The following is a 15,446-nucleotide window of genomic DNA, read 5'->3' as shown; positions in this document are numbered from 1 at the left end:
TGACGGACAAAGACTGTGGATCAAGCATAATCGCACAGTAACTAATGTTTTTAGACTCTTCAGACTTTGGGTGCTCATAACTCAAGTACACAGAATTTTCTTAAAGGCGATTTTTGCGCGATTTCGCAGAAGTTATGCGCTTAGCGGTCCTCTACAATCTTTCTTTTTTTTCTCTCTCTCTCTCTCTCTCTCTCTCTCTTTCTCTTTCTCTCTCTCTCTCTCTCTTTCTCTTTTTATCTCTCTCTTTCTTTCTCTCTCTTATTCTCTCTCTCTCTCTCTCTCTTTCTCTTTTTCTCTCTTAATTTCTTTCCTGCACACGCATACGTAAAAAGAGAATCCAGCGAGGAACAGATGAACAATTCCACTTAATGAAAAATGCATACTAAGCAGCGGAAAGCACTTCCTAAACCGTCCATAACAGCACCGGAGACAACAGTAGACAAATGGAATAAATTGGATTTTGTAGTTCATTTGATGTACTAATGTTTATTAGCTGGTTGCCCGTTTTTGCCCGTTCAAAAGTTATTGCTATTGGAAATAGCACTTTTTTTTCAAAAATTGCTAATTAACTTCGAAGATAGAAGAGCTAGAACAAAACGTTCTTCTAAAGAGTTGCGGGTGATATTGACGCAAATAACTTTGTAGAACATTCTAAATTCATAGGTACGATACCAAAAAAGTTATATTAAAAAAATGATTTTGAGGGGTCATCCACAAACAAGGCACTATAACTTCACAAGTAGTGAATATACAATTTTGGACTCTTAAGCAAAGTTGTTCGCAAAAAGTAGCTCTACAACATTGCAGAACATATGATCTCATTATCTATACATTTTTAAAAAATGAGAAAAATATCTCACTTTTAGGAGGATTAATCACTCAATGTACTAAACCAGAAGAAAGGTCTTGAAATACTGATAAAACTTTCAGAAGACATTATTGATCTAAACTTGACCGTTTTTGTGTAAATAATTAATTGAGTGTTTTTGGCAAAAAAAAACACTGTGCGCTCCCTTGAAATTAAACAAAAAAAGATGGTGAGTTGTATTCTCGGATTTCAACCAGGATTTGTCGCCGGGTCACCATCTGGGCCATCGTTAATAGGCCTTCTCGAAGCCCGCTTCAGTATTCAACGACAAAATATTCAGCCAACGGGCGCGTTCTGCTAAACAGAACAAGTGAGAGCACCTTATAGGAGGCACTGAGGAACGTTGTGTCTCGATAGTAATTACACTCTAGTTTATAATCCGTCTTTTAGATAGGGCACGAGCCTATCCTTCCAGTCCAAAGGGATTCTTCCACACATATCGTACCGATCACGCAGTGACGTTCAAATGTTCGACAGGGGTTCCGTCCATTCCGGCGGTTTGAGCGATGTTAAGCTGTCGAATAGCCTGCGTCTAGCGTGGGTGGATCCACAGCTTGTTCATTATCCCCAATCTACATTATGTTCTTCTCGACACGTTTGTCCTACCTAACCTAAGATACTAATTTTACGTGACAAGTCCTGTACCATCGGTCGCCAGGTTCCTGCCTCGATTGTAAGTCATGACTGGTGCCGGGGTGCTTTTCCTTCTTATGCTCTCAGTTGCATACATGTAAAATATATGATTCATGGGAACTATACATAAATTACGTAACACAAAAATCGCCCAAAATTGCACCCTTGAGAAAAAAAAGTGTTTTCTTTGGAAAAAAACATGTTGTGTAACGTTCTTGCTTACTCTCCCTCCCCCATATGTCACATTTCGTCGTATGTCTTCTCACCCCTAAAAATGGTACGTAATTTATAAATGGCCCCACAGTTAAAAACGCTTGGAATCATCTAAATGTGGAACTCAAAGGCTAGGTTGCAAAGGCTGAAAGCATAAACACTGAACAGCTCTCTAACTCCTCCATATCATAGGCGGGAAGCAGGTTCTATGGTTTGGATTCGTGAGTCTAAATCCAGAAGCCGGATTCAGGTTGTTATTAGTATCCCATGCACCAAGTCTGGACCTGGTTTAGGTTTGGACTTGATCCGGAAGTATCTTGAATCCATAATAGCATAACAGCGATACCTACCTACAAATTGTTTCCAAAATAGTGAATCAAGTGCCATGAACTCTGGAACAATCACGTTTTACGTTACGAAAGCAGGACTATGAACCGAAATCATGTGTTTTATAATTATATTCAATTTCCCTTTAGTAACGCCCGCATAACGCTTTTATTAGTGGAAATATTTGTTTTTGTTTTGTGAGCTTCAGTCACGGTTTCCGCCATTTTTTTCCACAACGATTTTCTGTACGTGAACTGGTCCACAACTTTATGAACATTATTCATAAAACCAAAGGTTGACTCATAATGTTTTTCATAAATTTAGGAACATTAGTTCACAAAATCGAAAAATTTTGGATATTTTCTCGTGAACTGTTTCACGGAACTTGGAATTTTATTCATGAATCCATTCAATCCTCGTAAACCAATTCATGAGTCCTAATATATTAGTCACGTTCCAAAATCATGAAATATTCATGTATTCGTGAATTGATTTGTAATCGTGTGATTTGCATTTTCAGTTGGTTTTCATTTATTATTTATATTGGTAACTAGCTAACGGTATGTATCAGTCGTTTATAGCAATTTATGCCAGAATTCTAACGCAAACTTTTTAATAAGGTGTGGCTTTTGCAATATAGGTCTGACTCGATTACTCGAGGCTACGATTTACCGGGGTAAATGATTTGATTACTTGTATGTAATGGAAGAAGTCACATATCACAGCTAACACTTATTTTAACCCTTATTCTCGTTAGAAGAGTGCGTGTTGTGCCTCTACAAAGGGATCCTTATTCTTGTCCTTCATTTAGTTGACCAATGACAACCGGATTGTCATCACTACGCATGTAGTTTTCACCAACCCTCCTATTCATGTTTGTCACCAGCGAAGGAGTAGCAAAGGTTACGTAGATGACACCTCAGCAAAAAGTACTGCTGGTGCCCTCTTTACATAGCCCAACATCCATCTTTGTTTAAGCTACCTAAGAATTGAAGTCGTCTCCAGTGACTGGCGGAACTTTTATCAGAATATTGTTAACCCTTTCTTGACCAACCATTTCCTACCGCATACAGGGCAGTCTAAATTAGAAAGGTTTATCAGTTTTCAATAATATTCCCAGGCCACGAAAATATTTTAAAATTTCAGTTTCACAATTAACAGAAACTACCCGTGGCAGCTGTTCTACTGATCATATTTGTTAGTACTCAAATGAAAGATATTAATCTCAGTTATTAGCCTTACTTGTCGGTGTAAACATATGTTGTATAAACCAAAAGTTGTAGTCGTATAGAAACGTGATTGTTTATCAACGACATCGGCAAGAAGGAGTTAAAGATACCATTGGAATTCTAAGCAGGAATCAATTGTTGAAGGGGATAATTAGAGAAGAGCAATATTGTGTGGAACTCAGAGCAGGATATTTATTAGAATTTTACCCCGGCTTTCATAGAAAATACGAACATGGCTGCATCAGCATCTTGAATAGATCATAATCTTCAGCATAATTCTATCTTGAGAAGGAACCACCAGACCTCTGTGAAGCTTTCCTCTAGAATCTTGCATAAAAATTCAGTGTCTTCATTATCCCAAAAGAGCGCCAGAAATCGACCGAGCAAATACCGAGTAAATAATGACATTTTATGTATCAAAAAGGCCTGCAGTAACCGATATGTGTATTACAAGAAAAATATATTTTTAATTTAAAACTTTAAAGAGTCACATATTTTGCAACCTTTCCGTTAAAAACTAATATATTTTTTCTAGATTCCTTAAACAAATCGTTTAGAAATCATCTCGCTAATTGGTTATAGTACGAGAGATATATTCTGAAGAAAAACATTTTTTTTAAACCATTAGCTAAAATTAAGAGTGTTTCCGTGGACCGAGGGGTGGTTCAAACGACACAATCATTTAGGGTATTCTTTAATGGCTCTCGATGAATAATTTCTTCAAAACTGGCTCCAATCCGTAAAGGTTGATTCCAAGTTTTGGTTTTCTTGGTCACTTTGCGCAGTATAATACATATATATGATATTTTTGAGGTAGGCCAAAATTTGAGAGTAGGTTAACTCTAGACCCCCCATTTCCCGAAAAAAATTCTATTTACTGCAATGATCAAATTGGCACTATAATCAGACATCTTAGTTGAACTTTGATTTTTTTTCGAAACACCCGGATAATCGAATCATTTTCCCCGGATAATCGAATCACAGATTATCGAATCCCCGGATAATCGAATCCGACCTGTAGCTATATTTCCAATTTTTTTTAATTTCATGCGACATGGTAATGCATTTTTCACGTGGAGTCTTTTACAAAATGGTATTATTCGTGGATCATTTTTGTTGCAGTAATAGGTACGAGCATTTAATAGAAGAAATTTTTTAGGACCTCGAACATCGTTATTCATTTGATAAGGTTCAGTGTGATGTCTTGACAGATAACGAAAACTACGCTGATCATCACAAATCGTGTTCGTGGTATGGTTCACAGAATAAAACTGCTAACATGAACAGAAATTACGAAAATCCTAACTATGATCTTGACATCATGAACATAAATCACACAACTCGTGACATAAATGTCAAAAATCGTAACTAAGATCCTGAAATCAAAAACATAAATATATCTTTACTCATGACTCGAATATCACGACAATGTGATTATAAATTACAAAAATTATGACAAAGTTCCTGAAATCATGAACATAAATCACATTACTCGTAATTAAAAGCTTCAAAATCGCGACTAAGATCCTGAAATCATGAACATAAATCGGCAGAAAAATCCGATAGTAAACTCATGACCAAAATAGCACGGTAGCGTAATGGTAAATCACAAAAATCGCGGCTAAGCTCCTGAAATAATGAACATCGTTTGATTGTCGGCTGTGTATTCCCAAATTCATAATAACAAAACCCAAACATGTCCAGGGAACAACAACAGTAACCCAACCAAACATTCGTGTGTAACGCCGGGGTGAACTAGTTTTTTTAGAAACGCAAAAAGTTTCATGAATACGAGGTTTATTATTCACAGTTTCAGGAACTTGGTAACGATTTTCATAAATCGTTCTGTTCACGAAATCGTGATCTTTTGTTCATTAATTTATGAACGGATATGAAGAATTAGGTCACGAAATAATCAAAAAAGTGGTTGTGCACGCACAGTTGGTCGGTTTTAAGTCAGACCGGACAAAGTGACATTGTATTGATTTCGTGAAAAACGATCTTAAAAATTGAATCGCAGCATCCTTTACATTAACTATAATTCAAAATAAATTTTAACCATAATTCATGCTAATTGTAACTTATTACAACTCTGGCAAAAGTGGAATGTAGCTGAAGAAATTCTTTATCCAGTGCAATCATTATTTCATTTTTTGATATTTTCCGACACAGTCCGCACTGACTTCACACCGACCAATTGACGAATTTCGTCATTACATTGTTTATCATTTTTTTGGTAATGGAATTTATAATCGAAATATGCAATTGCATTGTCGAAATATAACCGTATTACTTATACATTGGAGTTTTCATGCACGATTATCCGTCGCTTACTTTTTTCAATATGCAAAGGCTCAATTTCTACTACCTCGCACGTACCACAACACATACCAGATATGATTTCTCAAATACTACTTCCGAGAATGAATTGTTCCAGCTTCGAACAAATCACAAATTCGCTGTAGTCTAGAGGTTCAGAATTAACTGTCACGGTTTATTTCGCTTCATTAATTCCATCCAAATGAAAATCGAATTCCGACTAATTTATCATACTCTGCACTCAAGTCAATCCAAAGTATCTCATCAAAATCGGTGTCATTCAACCCACAGTTCGTCATGCGATTTGATTTAGTACGTGACTAATTGTCCCGTAAATTTTTACGCAACTATCACACCAAAGCTTGGTTTCATCCAATTCCCACCAGGTAATAATGGCGATGTTTTTGGAAGCCTCAATATTTAAAATTTACTTTCGTTCTTTTCGGTAATCTCGCTTGCTCTGATAATTTTTTCGGTTACTTGTTACAGTACAGTACGTTTTGCTTCACATTTGCGTGTGGCTGATTTAAGGTTGTTTTCAGAACTAGGGCAAATTATTTGAATTTTTTTTTGTTCAGAAATGTTCGCATATAAAAAGATGAGAAAATCGGGTTCGCTTCCTTGAGACTAATTGAAATAGCCGCATTGTTTTTGCGATACAGTTTTTCTACCGTAATGTTTAGTTTTTGCTCATTTCGTATGCTAGTTCTAATTGGGAGTGAACTTGCATGCCCAATGCTAAAAATAAAAACATGCAGCTTACTTGTAATCTTGGAGCGGATTAATGCCGGTGAAAGCATGCTCATGGTTGCCTCGGGGGCATAAGCTAAATTACTGCACTGTGAAATGTATACGGCATGAATATTGACGACAGCCGGGAAGAAAAACGGGACCCGGATTGGAGGCAATTTTCCGGAACGTCAGCTGTGCACACGATGGTGGCAGCAGACCGAAGAAGTCATTCCGTGACGGAGGTAAAGCAAACTGGTAAAAATAGTATGCTCAGAAAAAGTAACGAAAAAACAGATTAAGGTAATCGGGGTGGCACTTCCCAGTTGACTGGAATTCCGTATTGTCTGTCAACACAAAACCTGAGCTGTAACCTAGTGGCGGTTGGTTTGGATGAGTGTGTGTGTGGAAGAAGTCGGCACAAGCAAACAGACGAGCAGCAGAATTGGTTCCCCTGGGCTTGGTGGATGTGTTCCAGTTTCCAGATATTCATTATCCAAAACTCCCTAGGGAATGCACTACTGCATCTCATTCGCTGGGCACTTAACTGTACCATAAAATACTTGACCTATCGCCTCAAGATTTACTGACAATTTAATCTGTGGAATAATGAATAGCACAGATAACCGATGGCTTTTCGTGTTTTCTGCTACGTTTGTAAGCAGCTGTACTAGTTGGTCCACTGGTACAGCATTTTATAAAAAAAATCAATGCTTTATCTGGAAGGTGGTTCAATGTCTTCGGGTCATGTATGTAGGTATTTATTTTAACAACATAATATTCATGTTACAGTTAAATTTGTAATACATCGCTTATAATAAAACGAATAATGGTCACAGCACGCATAATAATTACCTATTGAAAGTTAATTTACAACTAAGCATGCCTACAAAAGACCTTTCTAATCATTAGGAATTTCGAGCCGCATTAACGAAAAGGTCAGCATTCAGTCATGCAAAACCATGTAGACGGTTTAACTAATCCATACCACATGCAGTTTCATGTGCATGAAAGCATACTTACCTACAGGCAACGCGTAGCTACGTGATGATTGAGAAGCAAAAACCCGATGGCAAGGCAAACCAGCTGCAGCGTGAGTTGTGGTTATGACCCTTTTTCCAAAACCCTCCAGTCCTCCCAACGGCCGATTTCATGCCGTTCAGCCGCAGTAATAACTCAAGAGTATGCGAACCGAACGTTCGAAACTGGGTTTTTTGGTCTTTGGTCTTGGTTTTCACCTCTTCGCCCGTTGTGTGCCAATTCAAAGATGAAAGCTGACAAGCGATTGGACACGTTGGTTGGAGCGGTGGACTCGTTAAGGACGGCGGGGGAAACCTAGCGAACGACCCAATCAATTACCATAACGCATGAAAGGTTTCTAAGTGGGTCGCTGCGCGCTCGCAAAATCGTAAGGTACAGATAAATGGCGAATGAATGCGCACTGTGCAAAACTATTACCTAGGTGCCCATTCCGATTGTCCACCAGCAATCAATGGTCTTTGTGAGTATGTTACTTTTCCAGACCCCACGTAGTGGTAGAAACGAACATATTCTTCTACCTACGTTCCATCGATGGGCGTTAGCAGGTTTGGGACGATAAACGAGTAACGATGTGCATGATTCTGTTGTTCGACCTCCATTACTTTTCTTTTTCAGTGGTATTTTGTCAAAGTAAATTCGCAATTGCTTTTACTTCATTTTCGTTGTTTATACAACTAATCTAGCTGCGGGGATATGCAGAAGCAAATGGATGATTCAAATATTGAAGTTCAATAGTCAAAACATAAATGGATATGTCAGCACCATTAATGGTGTACCCGGGAATCACCCCGAATTTGGCATGTTCCAAAAGCTTAAGAGGGGCGGGATTATCATACAAACGGTCAAAATCATATAGAATTTCTGCACGGGGTTAAAAGTTTTCATCTTAAGGACATTATACATGGGAGCCACAACATAACTGCTACGCCGCACACACCCCTCTCCCCTGCCTAACCATGTATCTGACATGAGCAAATATAAAAATACGTTTTTCAACACACTAACCTTGCTGGTGTGCCACGAAACTGCTACTTAAGGAAGCTAGAACATTTTCCTATACAATCAATCCGAGTTTTTGATGGAATGCCATCTGTAGCTCCTATTTTGTGCGAAAATATCATCCCTCTTCATTTGGGGTTTCTTTTTGAAACACTCTTATTTTTCTTCTTCTCCTTTTCATTGCACTTTTTCAAATGCACTTTATTCACACACCACTGCAAAAACACTCGCGAAACTTTAATCGTTTACTAACAAAACTTCAAATTTTCTGCCAATATGCAGATGACCAAAGGAAAATGTTCGGAAACTTTCATTTGTGCGGTTGGTTTTGACGAGTAGGAGACAAATGTCAATGTTTGACGTCATTTTGAAATTCTAGATGGCAAACTCCGGTTCACCGAAATTCCTGCATGAAAAATCTGGGCGATCATCCAAAACATCCTCGAATATAAGATTTAATCATAAACTAGCGAAATGCTAAATATTTTATGTGTTCATCCAGAAGAGTGCGATGAGAAAGGAACTGTGAGAAGAGACATATGTGATGTGAGCTGGGGGTTTGAATTGATTCAAATTAAACAGTTTAATTAAAACTATGTGTACTAGAACTTCAACTTCCAAAAATTCCCATATTGATTGGGTTATAGCGTATTTCGCGGAAGTCAACATTTTGGATTTCAAAATGGCATCAAAAATCAATTTCCTACTCGTCAAGACCATTCCGAAAATACCCATACTGATTGCTTTGTAGAAAAATTCGCTAAACCGGAAGTCGCCATCTTAGATTTCAAAATGGCGTTAAAAATCAATTTCTGGTACCTACTCATCAAGTCCATTCCGAAAATACCCATAATGTTGGGGTGCGGACCACAGGGAGTCTTCCAGATCTGTCTCTTCCATCTTTCCGAAAATCTTCTAAGTGTTTTACATTCAAAAGAACTTGGAATATTTTTTGCAAAAACCATGTTAATTGGAAAATCCGCGTAAAAAAACGCGTTAATTCGAAAATCCGCGTAAAAACCTCGTAAAAAAAACCGCGAAAAAACAGAGTAAAAAAGCTGACTGTACTCCGATTGCTCGGCGAGAGTGTGGCGCAGTAAATTTTTCCCTCTTGCTTTTGTTCTCTTCTCTGCACATTCAAAGAGAGAGGACCGCACACGAAAGCTTTGATGTCGGTTGTGGTTGTGGCGTAAATGAACCGCATTTATTGTCGTAGTTTGTGGGGATTAAATGACCGGGTTGGCAGCTCTAGTTGTAACTGTCACATTGGTGAAATAAGTGAGTTTTACTGAGCACGTGACCTCTACAATCCGGGAAGTTGCTGGAAACGCTGGGGTTCTCAGTAGTATTAAATAATTACTCACATTTGACTCAAGATAACTAACAGGACACTTACAGTTCCTCATCTTGATTACTGCGCTTCTAATCTGTTCCTAGCATCCAAGAAACAGCGTAGTGAATACATATCCTCTAAAACAAGGTGATCTACAGAGTAATAAATGAAATGGGGCCACAGTACCTGTCCAGCACAGTGGTATATGGAAGAGATGTGCACCGGCAAGAAACAAGACAAACTGCCAATCTGAAGTTGCTGAGCAGTGAGCACTAAGAAATCTTGCACGCAGAACTCCTTATTCTATAAAGGCTTCTTTTGAGGTTAACAACATTGTTCCAAATTTCATTGTAAAGAAGCTGCAGAAACAAATATTTTAATTCAAAACGATACAATGTTAGTTTCCTAGGAAAAACTTTAAAAAAATTACAAGCCAGCAAATTTGTCGAAAATATCAAACCTCTGTTTCTTGTAACGGAATCAATAAAGTAGGTACTTTCAGGTATTTTAGCCAACGAAGTTTCAATTTTCTGACAACTTCTTGTAATTGCAGTAATACTGAAGAAGTTTTAAAATAACTTTTTCTTGATAATTTTATTTTAATTTAAGGCATTTCTAATTTCATTTTTTATAATTTAATTAAAATATATTTTCTTTATTTCTTTCTTAGCAAACATAAATATTTTTGTTACATATTCAACAAATGTAGAATTTAATGAGATTGAACACAGAAATAAACAATGCTACCCATAATCACTAAAATTAATCTGTTAACATTTTGAGATAGCGCAAATGTTGCAAAAACTTTTCAAAAACTCAGTAACCCAGTAACCAAATAATTGTCAGTATTTACTACTGTTTCCCTGATGTGTTTGAATTGCAGCGTTATAGAAATTTGTTCAATTTAAGTGACAGACTGAACAATAATCATCTAAATCAAGGTCCACGAAGGTAGTGATATATAATTTAAAGTTGTTATATTTTTAAACATTCTGTACTTCTTCGTATTTTCCGAATTGTTCCTATCAACCCCTATTATTTTGTAACTTTTATTCAACATTGTATTGCTCTGGATTTTTACGAACTTTTTGATAAAACAATATTAATATGTTACATGTAGAACTATCGAGGGAACATGTGAACTTGCAAACCACAATGAAAATCATTTTGGATACATCACGTGGTCATTGGGTACACCTTTTTATATCACGAACAGGATAAACGCTATGCTTAGCAACCGACATATGTGCTCATCGTTAAGGAAGTAGATTATAGAACTGACTATTTGAGTCACCACTTTTCTGGAAGATGGTCGCCGATGGTTTGTTGAGGAAACTTAAGCTTGGATATCCGACACATGGTTTCGTTGATAATTAATAATTTATATATATATATAATAATCACCGGCATCTGTATTAACAGATTTTTTTGATTTAATGCAGCAAACCATATGTGTAGTTGAGCGATGATGTTTTCATGTCGGAGTAGCAGTCATCAAAATAAAACATCAATACGTAGTGCTTTAATGCAACGAAGAATTACAAGCGAAGATAGTCTGTTCCAGTTTTTTGAGACTGAAATTTTTGTCGCTGATCAAGTTATGTACATTGGGATTACTCTTGAATCAAAACTAAATTGTTCTACATTTTGAAGAGAGGTGACATGGTCACCGCTTTCTTGAAGAAGGATCCGATGCAGGCGCTTACTGCCGTGAAATGAGATTAGAACAATCTCATTCACTTGGTTGATACTGCCCAATATTCCAAGCGGAAATTTTCGTATTGTTATGTTGCGTATTACGGGCATTTTAGCAGCAAATCTGCGGATTTTTTTATTCTGAGAATCAAGTAAATTCTTCAACAAATTCGGAATCTAAATTAGTTATCGCATGTCGAACTCATTTCGAAGAACTCATCATTTCAAATGCTATTTATCTCTGATGGGTAACCGCTCATTCCGCGACTGACTTCGTTGGTCCAGATCCAGTTTATTTATGATCCAGTTTATTTATGGTCGATCGTTGCGCCGCCTAGTGGCAAGTTGCTACTTGCTGGGGGCATTTCAAAATGACAATTTTCTTTCTTACATACATTGAAAACTTTACTTGTATGTCAGTTTTCAATGGTTGAATTAAGCTCACGATTTGCACTTGGGCGGCTTCGGAACATGTCGACCATTAACGTAGCTTGCAAACATAGGTTTATGAATGGACATTGTAAACAAGAACGACGGATAAGTGCTAGATCGTTTGTCAAAAGAATCCACGAAAAGAAAAGACAACAATAAAAATATTTTTCTAACGGTCGCAGAATCTTTCAGCTGTTTCGATAAAATAGTTATATTTATGCTAATCCATCAATCGCTCTTAAACGGTTTCTTCCATTTTTAATTCTCAAGTACCTTCACTTCTCTCACGTAGCTTTTCTATGGTAAATTGTTTTCATTGTTATTCGTTTGGAGGTTGGTTCGATTATAAGGTAACTCGTCAAGATTTTCGTTGAGGACGGTTCTCGTGGCTGCAAAACTAGTCCAAAGCATACCTATTTGATTTAGCTGCCCACCTCATTCGTAAAACGTTGCAATTCAATTAGCTTCAAACTTTCTTTTATCCTATCATTACAGGATGATGGCGGAATCGAATTCTTCAACACGATCGTCCTACAACCGCATCTGAAGCTGGTCACCGATTTGGGTCGCGGCTACCATGTGCGCTGTCGGTACAAGAGCCGAGAGGCAGCTATGAAACCAACGAAATCGTACGATGATAGCAGACCGATGGCATTGACCAGCGCCGAGAGCGGTGTGGACCGGCGTGACCATGGTCGATCATTGGACAAAGACCCGGTGGCGACGGAAGAAGAAACCGAGATCAAACCGATGCCCGGATGTCACATGAAAATCTTTACCGGGGAAAAGCTGGCGGAAAACGTCAAGATTGGAGATCCGCTCACACTAATGATTAACATCGACAAGCAGGACCTGTATGGGCTGCACGTCACTGACTGTTTGGTTCGCGATGGGCTAGGTTGGGGAGAACAGAAGCTGGTAAACGAAGAAGGCTGCCCGCTGGATAACGAGATACTGGGACCTTTCGAGTACACTGAAGATCGGAGTAAGGCCACAGTTACTTTCCCAGCGCATAAGTTTCCCTACACCACCTCCGTATACTATCAATGTAATGTAAGACTGTGTGCTTTGAACGATCCTGATTGTCACAAGGTTAGTAGAGAATTCTTCGAAATATCGCTTTCTAGTAGTGATTGTAACTGACTCCATCCATTTGAATATTTTCAGCCTCCAAACTGTGCTACCAACAAAACACAACGTCCGAAGAGACAAGCGGATGATGAAGGACTCCCGGCGACCATCGAAGTTTTCTCCGGGCTTTATGTCAATGAGAATGCTGAAGTTCTCAATGACGACGCAGATTCAGTTTCCAAAGAGAAGGTAGACAGTCTTGTTTGAATGCTTCGAAACCATTTTGACTTATCATTCCGTTTTTCGATTTCAGACTCTGGATGATGCTATTTGCGTATCTCAGCGAAGCTTTGCCGTTGCCATAGCCATAGCCGGTCTCTGTTTGATGTTGGCCGTTGTCCTAGCAGTGATGTGCATCGTGGCGAGGCGAAGTAGCAAATCCGTCTCCAACTCGGGTAGCTCCATCTACAGTGGTCCATATACAAACACTGCCTTCTCGCACAGTAGCTAAACAAATCTGCCGTTGGTGTGTGTGTGCGCACGTGTGTTCGCGTCATAATTTGTGTGATTGGATTTATGTTTTAAGATCGGAAATTTGGGTACTAGAAAGCGTGACTACTGTGATTCTTCCTGTTTAAACACTAACAACAATGATTAATAATAATCGTAATGAGGGAACGAACGCAAATTTCATAGGGTAAATGTGCCAACTAGTGGAAATAGATACTTTTTAAACTAGCACCTTTTAATTGGTACATAGCAAACAGCAAGACATCTACGAGAGTATTATGTATATCCCAAGTTTGGAGCGAAACTTGTAACCAGCGTTTCAGAAACTTAGATATTTCAATTCACCTTCAGATATTACTAGACAATGTATTATTTAATGTTCTTTACCGATTGTCTGCTAATATCGCAGAGGACAGTCTACCACCATTAAAATTCATTCAAATCATGATCTGGAGAAATCTAATTATAATTGTATTTCTCCATTACATGTTATCTGCATGAATTCGTGCCTCTGTCTGGTTAGTATAGCTATATTTCTTTATACAAACTGTCCATACTTTCGTGCTAAATCAATTGTTACTTTTGCACAAGCACTGTCCAAAACTAAGTCAGGTGTTGGGTCTCTTTAAAGTCTATTCAGGTCTCTTACTTCGTCTAACTTAAGCAAATTCGAAAGAATTGTCTGTATTTTAAACTAGTGTAAGCAACGAACAGTACGCGAAATATTAAATCGTTTGAGTGTTAGAAACTGTGATACGATAGAACATTTCTAGCTTGAAGGGAAATGTACAATTAACAAACTTGAAATCAATCACAAATTGGTAGCAATGTGCTTCTGTAATCTAGCAGCTCCCGTTAGGAAGTGTTTTCTTGTATCTCAGTTCAGCATAAGAGGGTAGGAATATTCAAATCAATCAACAGTATAAAAGTATGCAATAACTTTGCAAACAATGACAAACGAAAAAAAATCAGTCCTAAATCACACTATAATTGAATATTGATCGTGTGCTTGTATCTACGAACCATCACAAAACGAACGAATTTAATAAATATTTGAAAAAATCGAAAATATAGTTTGGTTTTCCGGAAAAGTGATGACAACTGAATACCTTTTTGATTTACAAATATTATTTGTGCCCAAAATTTGTGTCCCCACCACTAATTCAAATTCATTGAATGATAATTGGTCATATTCGGGTGCATTTATTTTCAATAGTCAGTGACGCTGCCGAAAACGTCAAACGAACCAACTGTCTATTCGTTCATGCATATTTTCATTCCTCTTCGATTATTGTACGAAGCGAACGTGCAACAATGAACCAAATAGGGTTGCCACCCCTCCGGGTTTGACCCGGAGACTTCGGTTTTCGGGAGCGATCTCCGGATTTTACATCAATTTCTCCGGGTATGGTGGGAAGAAGAATAGGTTCATTTTTTTGGAATTGATTCTTTACAAAATATCTAAAAAGTCTAAGTTAACTATTACTCTGGTTCAGATTTATTTTGCCCGAATAACCCTTCGTTTCAAGGTAGCGAAGATGAGTTCACCAAATATTGCTAATTTCTTTTACAAAGCAATGAAAATGAAAAACAAATAAAATTTACTACAAATTAACCTTTCGGCAATCGCACTAGTGCACTGAGTTCACGCTGCTCTAAAATCTAACCAAATCGTCTTAGGGTACAAGCGGCTGCTCGTTCGGTAGGCCATATGCGCGACGTCCGGAGGGTTGTGGAAAGTAATATTTCGCTATGTGCTACAATTGAAATGTGGCATTCCACTAAGTCGCTCAAAATGGTGTAAAAAAGATGGGTGGGTAATGTCAGAGACATAACCGGAGTGAAGTAGAATACACTATTTATATGAATATGTAGGTTATCAACAGAACTTTTCGGAAAAAGGAAAAACTAATTAATTCTTCATTGAAAGACTGATGGTCCTGAAAGAACCGTTTATGTTCGCTTTGGCGAATGATGCGCTGGATTCGATTCTTGTTGGGTGCTGCTGACTTCTGCTCTCCATTTCCGGATTGAACTGTTGTCCATG

At 37.9% G+C, this 15,446-nt stretch overlaps 1 protein-coding gene across 1 annotated transcript in view; it reads left to right on the top strand.

Annotated features, from left to right (window-relative positions):
• Positions 1–14,468, top strand: part of LOC131688875 (cuticlin-4) — a 142,673-nt gene extending 128,205 nt beyond the window's left edge. The window contains exons 6-8 of the mRNA XM_058973466.1: positions 12,314–12,910; positions 12,986–13,138; positions 13,203–14,468. Coding sequence (XP_058829449.1) covers positions 12,314–12,910; positions 12,986–13,138; positions 13,203–13,400 — 948 coding nt within the window. The 3' untranslated portion in view covers positions 13,401–14,468. The remainder of the gene's footprint in view (positions 1–12,313; positions 12,911–12,985; positions 13,139–13,202) is intronic.
• The last annotated feature ends 978 nt before the right edge of the window (positions 14,469–15,446 follow it).

The sequence above is a fragment of the Topomyia yanbarensis genome, chromosome 3 (genome assembly GCF_030247195.1).
Source record: "Topomyia yanbarensis strain Yona2022 chromosome 3, ASM3024719v1, whole genome shotgun sequence".
Taxonomy (NCBI): Eukaryota; Metazoa; Arthropoda; class Insecta; order Diptera; family Culicidae; genus Topomyia; species Topomyia yanbarensis.
The sequence above is the reverse complement of the archived record's forward strand: the minus strand, read 5'-3'. Positions and strand labels throughout refer to the sequence as shown.